Raw genomic sequence first — 12,949 nt, forward strand, 5'->3', positions numbered from 1 at the left:
AAATTCCTATTGTGAAACTATTTTATTTTTCAGATTTAATTGTGCCACATTTATTGTCCCCTTCATTTAATAATTTGTGCAGCCCCCCCATTGCCCCCACCCCCCCTTTGCCCAGATAACAGATGCAAGTCATATCCTATAACACTTAATGAGTTTGGAGATCCTCCTGTGGATCCTTCAGACTTTAAGGTCCTCTCCTCTTCAGCTCATCCCATTGGTTTTCCATTTTGTGGTCACTGAACCGTTTCTGTGTTGATATTGAGGTGTGCTTTGGACCGTTGTCCTGCTGGAAAATCAGACCACTGCCCAGTTGAAACTTCCTGCCAGAGGCTCTCAGGTGTTGATTTAATATACCATATATCCTGATAAGTTGTCCAGGGCCTGTGGCAAAAAAGCAGCCTCATAACAGCAAAGTTCACCATCACACTGAGAATGGTGCACTTTTCTCATCCCTGGTCTACGTGTGTCTCCTGTGACCATAGAATTCAGTCCCATTAAAGGTTCCATTAACGTCTGGCAAACCGTAGGCACTTTAGTTTGTTGTTTCGTGGAAGCAGAGGCGTTTTCCTGGTGACCCTATCACACAACTACACCTGATGACAGTTGTGTAAACTTTCTGCTGCCAAGTCCCAGTTCACATCTGCAGTTGTCAGGTTGTGGTTGTTGGAGATTCTTTGGACACTTGAATCGTCCTCTTCACTGTGTGTGGAGTCCACTTAGACGTGCCTTCTCTTTCAGGCCGATTCTTAGCCTGTCCAGCAACATGAGTAGCCTTGCATGTTCATTTAAAAATGATTTGAAGGAGCACTTGTCTGTTCTGCACGTGCCCTGAATGCGCCACCTGAATAAAATAATGTTGTCAGACAGATGCTTTTTGCTGCACGACTTTTAATCATTGCAGGACGGCTGAGAATTGGTCAGCAAGGATGAGAAATACAAAATGGAAAATGATACTTGTTGCTTTGCGTGTGGCTATCACTGCCAGGTCTCCATGTGGACACCAGTGGGCATGAGAGGAGAGCCAGGACCAGTAAGAGCCAAATGTGGATGGTGCTGATGTGAAACGGTGGTTTGGCAATGTCAAAATGTCGACGGGGATGTTCGATTACTTATGTCGGTGTCTGTTTACAAGACTCTTTTAGAAGAATATGTGCATGAGATGAACTATTTCTGGCATGCAATGGCTGATGGTAGTCACCACCAATTTGAATTAAGTCGGCCGTCTTGCCTTCCTTCCATTGGCACAATGATTTTAAACGCACATATATTAAGATGAAAGCCTCAAACATTAATGTTAAATCAATAGGGGAGTGTGACATGCTAAACAAGTCTGATTCAGATGTTCAAACGCAGGTCACGTTCAGATCATACAAATTGGGTTTAGTGCCCAATATGAATATGGTGTTCAGACTCCATGTGTTCTTGTCGTTCATATTTCTCTAAATAAAAATTCAGACGTATCATCTGTCACATGTGAGTAAAAAAATCCAAATTAAGCCGCATTCAAACAGTAGTGAATGACTGGTGCCACTAGCATGACATTGGCTTCTCTGCTGCACATCCTCACTCACACCATAGTACACCAAGTACAGCTGAGCCAAAGGAGGACCCTTCCATCTCCAGTGGCCAATCAGGTTTCTGATTTATTTATTTGCAATGGGTTTTCACCATTTCAGCCTTGCTACAACAACCTCCCCACTTGCTGCAACTAGGGAGGCCAATGTGACCACAGGGTTATCGTATGTTTGGCTCAATGCGCACCTTGCATTGTGCGCTGTACTAATAAAGACATAAGCCCTTTACTGTCGTTTAAATGCTTGGTGTAAATCCAAGTGTGGTGGCTCATCTTGAGAGCCCCACTCCTGTTCCTAAATATCTGCTACTCTTTGTGTGAAGCAGCAGAACGTTGTCTTGCTTTTACACTCACAATTTGGGTTTTGATCTTCTTATTGCCTGCCCTCCAATCTGGAAGTCTTCATTATAATCTGGTCCTTGTTGAACTCTCCGTGCTACAGATCTACAGCTCCTCTGGCTTCTTATGGTTCAGGTAGTTAGTTTAGCCAAGAGCTGGCTGGAGTTGCACTGTCTTCTCCGCTGCATGCTCTCCTGTGTGGTATGTCAGCTCCCTGTCGACTTCTGATCAGCGTAATGGTGTGTGTTTCCATTCTTATATATTCCACATTTTTATCTCTTAATTCTTTACAAACTTTTATTGAAGAAGTAAACATGCATGATTCTTCTTTGAACCTATTGACATTCCATCCCTGGTTTTAGACTTTCTGCCTTGCCTGTTATTTATTCTACTACCTAAGCTGCCTGTCGTAAGACAGGTTGAAGTCTAATTAATCAGCGTAGGCTTCATGGTTTTAATTTGATACGTGGATTGTCCATTTTGTCTTCATCGTCCTCATCACATAGAGCCACCTGTATTCACTGCTTCCTCTTAGCACTGATCGTCAAACTGACCACTCTTACAGTCAGAGAGTTTTACTGGGAAAAACATGTCAGTGGTTTCTACCACATGGGCCTATTTTAGGAACACTAGCCTAGTCATGTCGAGGTTTTAGTTTCCTGATGTGCATGTCGATTTATTGTTATTTTCACTCATCCACTGCCCACCACACAAATTTATCACACATTGGCATTACAGCTATAAACTTCGTTCACTTGGCCTGATCAGGTCCAATAAAGTCACTACAACGCTGCTGTTGCCGGCATAGAACGTCAAACAACAGAATAGGCCAACAAGGCCCATTTTCTTACTTTTCTACCCTTATTTGGTATTTTTATTAACCTTTTTTTATACCTTTCTTCTCCGTTTTGCCCGTTTTAAAATTTTTCTTCCAAATCCTAGCAACCAGACAGAGAAGAATGACGCACACAGACGCTTGTCCTTTAATAAATGGTGACTTTGTAGATGACCACAAGTTCCATCTATTTTTTACTTCTTCCAAAGGGTGTCTTTCTAAACTCATCCCATGATGGAGGTCCTGCCCTCCCAGTGGTGCACTGGTTAGATTTTTCAAGGTATTCTGGTTTCCTCGCAATACGATGGGCCAACACTTTGTGTATCACACGTCTCGGTCAGTCGGATCAGGGTCACTACTAACATGTGAAGGAATGAGGAGACAGGCAGGGCAGAGTTTCCAAGTGCTGCTTTATTACAAAATGTATAAACCGAAGGTGCACTTTTTAAACAGTAACTTTTTCCTGTATAAAAACATTACAATCTCTTGCACGTATGTATTTCACAGATATTTTGCTTCTTTTATACAGACAATACAGTGCATTTGTATGAAGAACAGCTGCATTTTTCCAATGAATTCAACATGAAGTTTCAGCTATAAAAAAGAACAAGAGTTAAGGTGTATATTTAATAGCCCGAACATTGCTTAATGGGGCAAGTGGAGATTTGGGGCTGCCATTTGGTGGAAGCAGGAATTAGCCTGACCACTGGACCAGTGGCGTAGCGTAGTGGGGGCGGCACTTTTAGGGGGCGGCAAAGAATTACTGTATATTTTAGTCTTTTAAATTGAAATACCTAAATAAGGGGGCGGCGAAATTTTCCTCTGCCCCAGGCGGCTGACACCCACGCTACGCCACTGCACTGGACAAGGCTATTGAGTCCTCTTCTCCACCACGTCCAACTGAGTCAAGAACATGGCAGACATCGAGAATAACATGCCAGGTATAAGTTATCGTGGGCTTTTAATTCCTTTTCCAAGATTTAATGGCATTTGCACAGAACAGCAGTTGCAGCATGGCCCGATACCGTGGGGCAGCAGACTGCATTGGCACTTTGCTGTGTGGAGTTAGCACTTGTTTCATGCAAGTCTTCTCCGAGTGTTTCGGTGTTCTCCCACATCCCAAAACTTAAAACTGCCTGATGTGAGTCAGTGTGTGCACGTGTGTGTGTGTGTGTGTCCGAGTTGTAGCCTGCACTTTACTAGCATCTCTTCCAGTGTTTCTGTCAGGACAGACATCCAGTGCTGCACAGGTTAAGCTTGGATTCTGTGCGACCGTGAAACAGATGAAGCAGGGTCAATGGAGGTGATGCCTCAAAGGTCTGGAGACTTGGGCTCAATGTCGGTTTCCACCTGCATCCAGGCTTGTGCATCTAATGTGAGTCTATCTCAAGAAGCCCCATTTAGGAATGTCTCCTGCCTTGTGTCCAGTCCTGCGCAGGACAGGCTCAGTTTCCTTGTTAGCGTATGCACTGCTAATGGAAATTTAAAGATGACATTTTGGCCAAGCGGTTACAGATATCACCTCACAGATCACTTCCTAGCCTGATCACCATGTCTTTCATATATTTGCCTTTTTTGTGCTTCTGTCTGATTCGTTAAATGTGAGCACGTGTGCCCCGTGATTAAAGGCGTCCCATCTGATGCTGCCATCGATAGGCTCCGTTCCCTGTCACCCAGCAGGCTGACTCAGAAAAAGGGATGGATGAGCGAGCGGATACCTATCAGTGAGTTTGGGTGGAGCGCACTGTGTATTCACACATCCTTTATTTTCTGACTGTACAAATTAAAAAAAAATATACTAACCTGAAATAACAAACAAATATAATCTACAACATTTGTTTTGTATAGCATCAATGTACACTATATACACATGCATAATATTTAAGCAAGCAAAATCTTTATCAAGTAAGACAATACAGCGATGGGACAGCCGCGTCTCTGCCTATTTAAACACGGACTTTATATATAAAAAGTGAGACGATACGGTGCTTTTACACCCACCGCTCGCTCAATACTGATACACACCACAGTCGCCAATGAATGCACAGATAGGATATCTTTCAGTCATTTCATGTATCTCTGGTTTTGTTTTTCCCTGAGCTTTTTTTCTTATAGTCACATTTCATTAGGATTAACGTAGTCCTGATCCTAGGCGTGAGGCCCACGTTCACTTTACAAGTGCAGCATACTGTAGTATTCTCGGCTAACTCGGCAGAGCCAGCATTCCACAAGCCCACCTGTGGTCACTTCCAGTTCTACTCTACTTACTCATTACACCCATCTCTGCCCACCACATCTCCACAAAACGTGCAGTTTAGGGACTCAAAAAATAAACTGTGAATTTTCCCAGAGTGCTGTTTTTAGGAGTTGAATGTAAATGTTTAAAAAGGAAACGGCTTTTAAAGTGAAAGTGGGGTGTCATCATGATGCATGCTGGGTACCCCAGAGTTTGTGCTGAAGACGTCCCCCAAAAAACTGCCACTAAGCGCTGCACTAGCCTCAAGAAAATTGTAGGATGCTGGGCGGCAGAAAGAAATTATAAATAATCAGCAGTACCGTACTGTACTCCAAATGACTTGAAACCAAGGAGCCAACCAAAATACAGTAGATTAATATGTATATACAAATATCAAAATACACAATTTTTATTATTTTATATAAAATTCTGAATTCCACACTGCAAATGTAAACAAGATCACGGTCAGGGGGAGCAATAAAGGATTTCCAAGTATTGAGCGTCAAAGAGAATTGTGCTATGGGGGGCAAAAACGGCACACTGGGCCTCAGCAAAGCACCAAATCTCCAGTACAACAATCTCCTTTAGTATGGAGACTAAGCCCCTGCAGGTCAGGCCACTTTGTGGCTCGGACGTGACCCTGAAGTGTCACATTACACAACTTCTAGTTGGAGGGGATATCAAAATATATGTCAGACTGCACAAATAGTATTCACAGGGGATGGGATATTACACAACTCCATGACGACCTTCCAGCCCACCCTTTCTCAGGCAGCCAACACTGTGCTGCCCGACTGTGCCAGTGTTGTATGAATGTTTTCCAGGTGCAATCGCAGCCCTTTTGTTTTTTTTACATTTTGTTGTGGTGGGTAAAACACGAGACATCAGACAGACGAGCCCCTCTTGTGTTTGCAGAGTTTGACCCGTTTCACCACCACAGCATCACCTGCATTGTTACTCATGAGTTACCAGTTCTTAAGGACAAACTTGATGACTATTGGGGGAGTCGCAGACCAGTCCAACTGAGTCGCTGGAGAGTGGGCTACTACCGCCCTGGACGCTGGAAAATTTGTGTAACGTGTGTTGTATTGGGGGTGTTTAACTGTTTTAAAAAACATGGTGAGACTTTAGGGGGTCAAATGTTTGCAGTCAAATAAAGGCAGAAATAGAGAGAAAGCTGTGACAAGAGTTTACGGTAGAAATGCTTTACCTCCAAACTATATTTTTTAAAACTGATGTCCTGGAGTTCGTTTTATACTTACGTGCAGACTGTTGTTTGTTTTACAAAGTGTTTATTTTCTGTCTACTTTATACCAGTTTTTCACTTGTGCCATGAAAGCCAGACAGGTCTGATGGCTCTCGTCGAGGTGCTTTCCCATTACGGCTACAGGAGATGTTAATTCACAACTAATGGACGAGACATCACGAGTGGGTAGCCCTGCTGCCTCTTATGCCACTACAACGGGCTGACTCCCGCTCCAGAGTTGTTGTCTGTATTGTGCACAGTGCTGCACTTGGCGTGTTTGAGAATGTCGTGGTATGGTATTATTACACAATTTCAGTCATCCGTTCATTTTGTCAATGTGTCAGAGTGGTGACGTGTACCACGTTGGTCAGACATGAGAGTAGGAATGTCACTGTACTCTGTGCACATCTATCACTGTTAGAATTTGTACCCACCGAGCTGTTTCCTGCCTGGCACTCAGTGCTGCCGCGTTTAAGAAAGTTGTATTTGCACACACTTACTTACATGATAAGCATGGTCAACATTACAACTGTGCTAATGTATTCACGCGTCTTTCAGGGTTTGGTTTGTTTTTTCTGTTCGCGTTTTATCCTGTGTAGGATTCTCTTCTCTTAAAAGTTCTCAAGTTTGCAGAGCGAAGCTTTAAATGTTCAACACTACTGCTGGGTATTTGTGCTTGGTCTTTTCTCCGGTACATTCGTCACTCCATTCTGAAGCAAACTGGCTAACAAAAACTAAACAAATTCAAATATTTAAAAGTGCAGGCAGCAATCGATATAAAGCTCTGAATACAGGCCTGTCACTTGCAGGACACCACGACTGAAGGTAATCAGCAAGTGCCATGTCACAGCAGCCTTGCCTAAGGCATTGCCAGCAGCAGGACCCAACCAGGCCTTGGAGTCGCATCGTTTGGCCAGGCAACAAATGTAATGAGAGCAAAGCAGGAAAGAGGTGTCGCTGACTTCTTGGTTAGTAATAAAAAAAGTCGTGCTGTTGTACCGATTTAGCAGAAAGGTGCTTGATTCCTGTAGTCTTGTTGGGGATACTACGTCAATTATATTGTACAGTCTAAATATAACACATTTCCAGTCTGCTTCAGCGTGAAATGTTACATCTGGTCCCATTCAACCATTCTACCTCACATGGACAATACATTCTTCTCAAGTAAGTGAAATGTGCTGGGATTTAAAAGAGAAATTGAATTTCCATTTCACAGAGTCAGAGTTCTTACAGTAAAACCTCGATTTTCCAACTTTTATTTTACCTGTTTATTGAAAGAGGTTCTGAAAAACAGGGGAGATGTAGATTGAAAGATGAAAGCATTCGACCAGAATGGCCGAGGAGCTCAGAATGGTGGCAGACTTATAGCAGGGCACAGTTTAGGGTCGTCAATGTACATAACCTGCACATTTTTGGGATTTGGGTGACACTGGCATGCCTACAGAGAAGACCATGCGCGCGCACACGCACTGGAAATCATGCAAGCTGCACATAGAAATCAGGACTGGAGCTCTGAGGGCACGGTGCCACAAAGAAAGAGACGACCCTAATAAAGCATGGTGTACACATCTGTAGTAATAAAGCTGTCTTCTCAGATTCCTTTTAGGCAGTGCATTAATACAAAGACACTTCTCTGTCCAGATTTCCATGCCATTCCACTGCAGGCCATCAGCCTGGCTGCATTATTCAAGGAGCAGCACTATGAAGTGGCATGGCTCCAAAGACCTGCTAACAACAATCATTTTACGTATGCACTTGCCTTTATAAATGGATTATCTTGTCAAACAACGTGGATCGATGTCAATGCCCAATAAAAGTCACTTGATCTAGGTTTTACTGTACTCACAGGATAGATGCTAACTGCATTGATAATGGTAGATCTGTTAATAGATGCCCAAAATTGAATTTGGCCCACAGGAAACGTGCAACAGTGAGCAGATTTCACTCAAGGCCAGTCTTTTTTTTGTAAACATGTCAAAAATTGTAGAATTCTTGCACAGTCAAAATTCTCAAAATTTCAAGCAAACTACTAGCTTTTGTCAAGGCTTGAAATAAACTGCCTTTCCCTGTCATGGCAGACGGTTTTAAAAGCAAACACAATCCGTCTTTATTCTGCTCACTCAAGATATTTCTCTTTGTATTGCTGGATTGAATGAACCAAAAAGATGAATTTTAAAAAAGAGGTGTTACAAAGGTGAGGGGACGAGATGGCATTAAAGTCCAGTGACGTACATTTCGATGCCATCATTAAACATGAATACAGTCGTGGTGCTTGTCGATCCTTGTTTCACATCACTGATAGTTTCATAAAAATTCTCATTAAGGCACCCTTTTGTGGGCACTTTCTTCTTATTCTTACCTAATGGAGGCATAGGGGGTTTGTCCCTTTTCCAGTTGGCATCTATCGATTCATAAGCTGGGTCAGCTTCCTCATTAACTGGCCACATTTTCTCATTTATTGATTCGTAGCAGGGATCTTCAGTGGACTTCATTGCCTGAGCGCCTCCTCCTGTCCAGCTTGGTGGCTGCACCGCGTCAAATCTTTTGTTTTCCTTGGGCCCTCCACATGGACGGCTTTGACTGAGTGGCTTGACATCCTGGGCTCCTTGCTTGAAGGGGGCAGGCGGAGAGGCAGGAGGTCTTTTCTTTTTACTTGGCTTACACACTTTGGAATACATGTCTGATATCTGGAAAAAAAATAAATAAACAGCTGAAAATGAAGTCTTCAGGCCACACAAGTAGATGTCTAACAAATGAACTTCATATTGTATTGTGAAATTAGTTAAGAGAAAAACTAAACTGAATTAAACATCAAAAGTGGATTATGAATAAGCTGCAAGGCCCTTATCATTTTTGAATAGGTTATAGAACAATAAAAGTCACTGCCAGGAAAAACAACCATATCAACTGTACAGCTGCACCTACACAAAATCATCTTTCCATCCATTGTGTACGTGCATAAGATTATGGCAGGAGGCCAACGCCTGTCTGTCACTGCAGCACTAAGTGCAAGCCAGAAACCGAGGGCACCAGTGTACTCTGCAGGACATATTCATAACATGCCCATTCAGATCTCAAGGGCACAGCACAGATAATATAATATACAAAATATGAAAAGATAGAACCTCTCTTCTCATCACAGACAGACTAAGAGAACAAGAGACCATGTGCCACACATGTACTCGTAGCCATATTTCAGACATTTCAATAGAGTTCACCCCATGTGTGTAATAACTCATACAGCCCAGCTAGATCCGGCAGAAGAAGAGTGTGCCACCAAAGCTGTCTAGAAGTAAGCTCACGTTTGGAAAATGGACTAATATCTTGTAGGGTTTGTGCAGGGAACAGAAACGGCTTGATGACTGGCATCTCTCAGAGTGGCACAAACAAAAAGTCAATGTAAAAGGATGAATGTATGAGGATGAAACTGCCTGATCTTTACCGCTGTTTACACTGTTGTTTTCTTTTTAATGTTGGCTACAGTAGGATTTCAAATCAAATCAAAACCAAATGACATTTTTTTTTGTCATGTACTGTAGAAACTATACATACAGTATGGCACAGTATGTAGTGAAATGCTTACTTGCTCAAATCCAGTGACTGAGCCTTTGAGAATATAGGACAATAACAATAATACATGACTTCTAATTATCAAAAATCATGAATAGAATTTTAAATATGTGATACATAATAACTAAATAAATTATTTGCATAATTTAATGTAAAAGAGTTAAGAGTAGGGCATTGTGTAGCTCTAGACACTTTCCTTATTCAAGATGCATGTAGACTGTGCACAGAGGCTCTATCTGGGTCTCTCTGCGCTGGACTTTAGGAAGCAGTGCCATCTACTTGCTGCAGCACAGAGAAGTGGCTGTTGTTGTCATTTCTGGTATCTCTGATAATTTTCAATTTACCAATATCCTCAAACTTGGGGGGTACATACCCAGTGATACATTCAGCTGACTCTTGTGGTGCATGCAGTTTCCAAACTAGGCAGCGCAGAATACTTTCAATGGTGGATCTTGTAGCTGGAGGGCAGCATGGAATTCCTGAGGTGGTAAAGACATTTGCTGTGCCTTCTCTACCAATGGGCTATTGTGTCTGGACCATATTGGTCCGATGTGATGTGGACACTGAGATATGTGAAACTGTATTAATACTGAGGGGGTGATACCCTCTTCTGTTTTCTCCCACAGACCACCGTCAGCTCCTTTGTCTTGCTGATACTCAGGAGGAGTTGTCCTGACACCAGTGTGACAGACTCTCCACTTCGTCCAGGTAAGCCACCTCATTGTTAGATATCAGGCCTACCAAGGTGTGTCGTCAGCAAACTTCACAATAATGTCAAGATTTATGTGCCACTGTGCCGTCATATGAGAGAGTACAGCCGTGGACTCAGAACACAGCCCTGTGGAGCACCTCTGTTGACAGCGAAAGATGAAGAAGTGTGGCCCACCCCACTCAAAACACTTGGGCTATGCATGTCAGGAAATTAAAAATCCCGCTGCACAATTAATTGCTCAGAAGAGGAAGAACTCTTCCTTTCACTCAGATATTTGCTGTCAAATTTTAAGCACCAGTTTCCATTTCTGCTTTGGCAGAATCTTTGTGCATATCAAACATGAATCCATGCAGACGTTGTTCTCTCTGCTCTGGAGTCACCCTTGTGTGTGCAGAGAGGTCCATCATGACAGTGAAATCACAATGCATTTTATCCATAAGACCTGTGAGATAGCAGAACTCTAGGATTAGCAAAGCATGACCCAATGGATGTCCACCAGCACTTTATTGTCAGTTATGCCTAAATTGTATTGCATTTTGTAGTAATTCCTGAAAGACATGTTGGTATTATTTTTTGAAAAAAATATTATTTAGAGTTTGATCCCATTGATCCTGTTAGTTTTGTTGTTGTATCTAGTCAGCACAATTAAGCTGACCAGTTCCTTGGTGCTCACCTCTTCAAATTTCTCCTCTCCACACTGCGGTCTTAACTGGTACATTAATTTCAGTACAGTTTCTCTACGTAGGACCTTATGACTCACATCTAAAGAACAGAAAATGCTGAAGTTGTACCGGAGAATAGAGGTTGAAAATCCTGGCCAAACCATGAGCAACCACAGGCTCCCAGTGCTGTAGCAGTTTGCCGTTAAACAGAAACAGAAAAGATAGCAGTCAAGCTATAAGCACCTGCCGTTGTTGGGTGATACAGGGAACATTATAAATGCAGGGCACAGTATTACTTGGGCACCAACCTGGTCACTACCCTGCCTGATTGCTGTGTCTGTATATAGGAGAGCGGCAGATCCCGCCACAATAAATAACAATGCTGTTCCTGTTTCATGCTGAATAAAGCTGGTGTTGCTAAAGTACTGAGACTCAGCCTCGTGTTTTGGGGTGCAAGACAGAGACTCACACGTTACAACACACACACACGTGGTCACAATGCTGTAGTAAACAGTATACGGTAGACAAAGCGTATACAGTATGAACTACTCATACTGGAAGACCTCGCTCTTTTATCAAGTTAAAATTTATTACAAATTTTAGCTCGTCTTGCAAAACACTCACAGGCCAAGTTACTCACAATCCAAGGTTTTGCTGTACTTACCTTAATAATACTAATAGTGTAAACAGAAAGGTGGAAAATTTTAATGCTAAGTTGAAAGCTGCAGCTGACTTAGTGGCCCTTGAAAAGACGGTTAAGAAATCCGCCAGCACTATCACACCTTGGAAGACCCAAACAGTGTCTGATTTAAAGAGAAAGCTGAGCACAAATGGAGAAAAACTAAACGGATAGTCCACTATGAAATACTGAAGACAAAAATAACTGAATATAACAACGCAGTCCATCTTGAGAGTCTGTCTTATTTCTCTAAAATTACAAATGGTAATGCTAGTAATCCAAGAGTTTTATTTGCTACTATTGATCATTTTCTAAACCCAACTCACTCAATGGAAGGCCTCCTAAAAACTGCTAGTGAAACTTGTGAGTCTAGTAACCTTAGATCTTTGAATGGAGGTCTGCTTATAATTAATTCCAAAAGCCCAACATACAAGAAGTGGTGAGGTGGTCTTTTGTTGTTATGCACCTAAAATCTGGAATACTTCACCAATGGAAATTCATCTAATGCCAAAACTGTGGAACATTTTAAAAAACTGTAAAAAAAACATCATTTTTTATTAATATTGCTTTTTCGTGGCTACATTTTAGTTGTATTACTGATCGACGATATGAGTATAAGGTGAGAATAATCACATTCTTCAGGGATCCACAGTCTGTACTAATCGCTGCTGTATTACCTGATTCTTCTGTGATGGTCATCTGTGCCACCACCACCTGATCAAGGCACCATGCAGCCCCCTGAGATGATGGAATAAAGGTGGGTGCCTCAGCTGTTCACAAGACCAGCTTCATCGAATACTATCATGTGAAGCATGAAAACAAAGAGGACTGATTTAAGAACGTTTCTGTAAGGTAGTGGGGGGCCGGGCAGTCTTTTTGGCCTCCACTGCAGATTTTGTTTTTTTTGCTGACCTAACTGGAGTTTTTTTTTCTGTCCTCCCAGCCATCTGACCTCACCTTTTTTTTTTTGGTTACTTATTTTTTATTTAGCTGTGTAAGCCTGGGGTCCTAGAAACTATTGAAATCATCAGGAAAAAAAACTGAAATGTAGAGATGTCAGGTAATTGAAAGGAACTACTCTGGGCATCTCTCTCTCA

At 42.3% G+C, this 12,949-nt stretch overlaps 1 protein-coding gene across 1 annotated transcript in view; it reads right to left on the reverse strand.

Moving 5' to 3' along the window:
• Positions 1-3,140: 3,140 nt before the first annotated feature.
• LOC120514398 overlaps positions 3,141-12,949 on the reverse strand; it is a 237,859-nt gene continuing 228,050 nt past the window's right edge. The window contains exon 7 of the mRNA XM_039734748.1: positions 3,141-8,916. Within this exon, the coding sequence (XP_039590682.1) occupies positions 8,443-8,916 (474 nt within the window). The 3' untranslated portion in view covers positions 3,141-8,442. The remainder of the gene's footprint in view (positions 8,917-12,949) is intronic.

The sequence above is a fragment of the Polypterus senegalus genome, chromosome 14 (genome assembly GCF_016835505.1).
Source record: "Polypterus senegalus isolate Bchr_013 chromosome 14, ASM1683550v1, whole genome shotgun sequence".
In the NCBI taxonomy this organism is placed as follows: Eukaryota; Metazoa; Chordata; class Cladistia; order Polypteriformes; family Polypteridae; genus Polypterus; species Polypterus senegalus.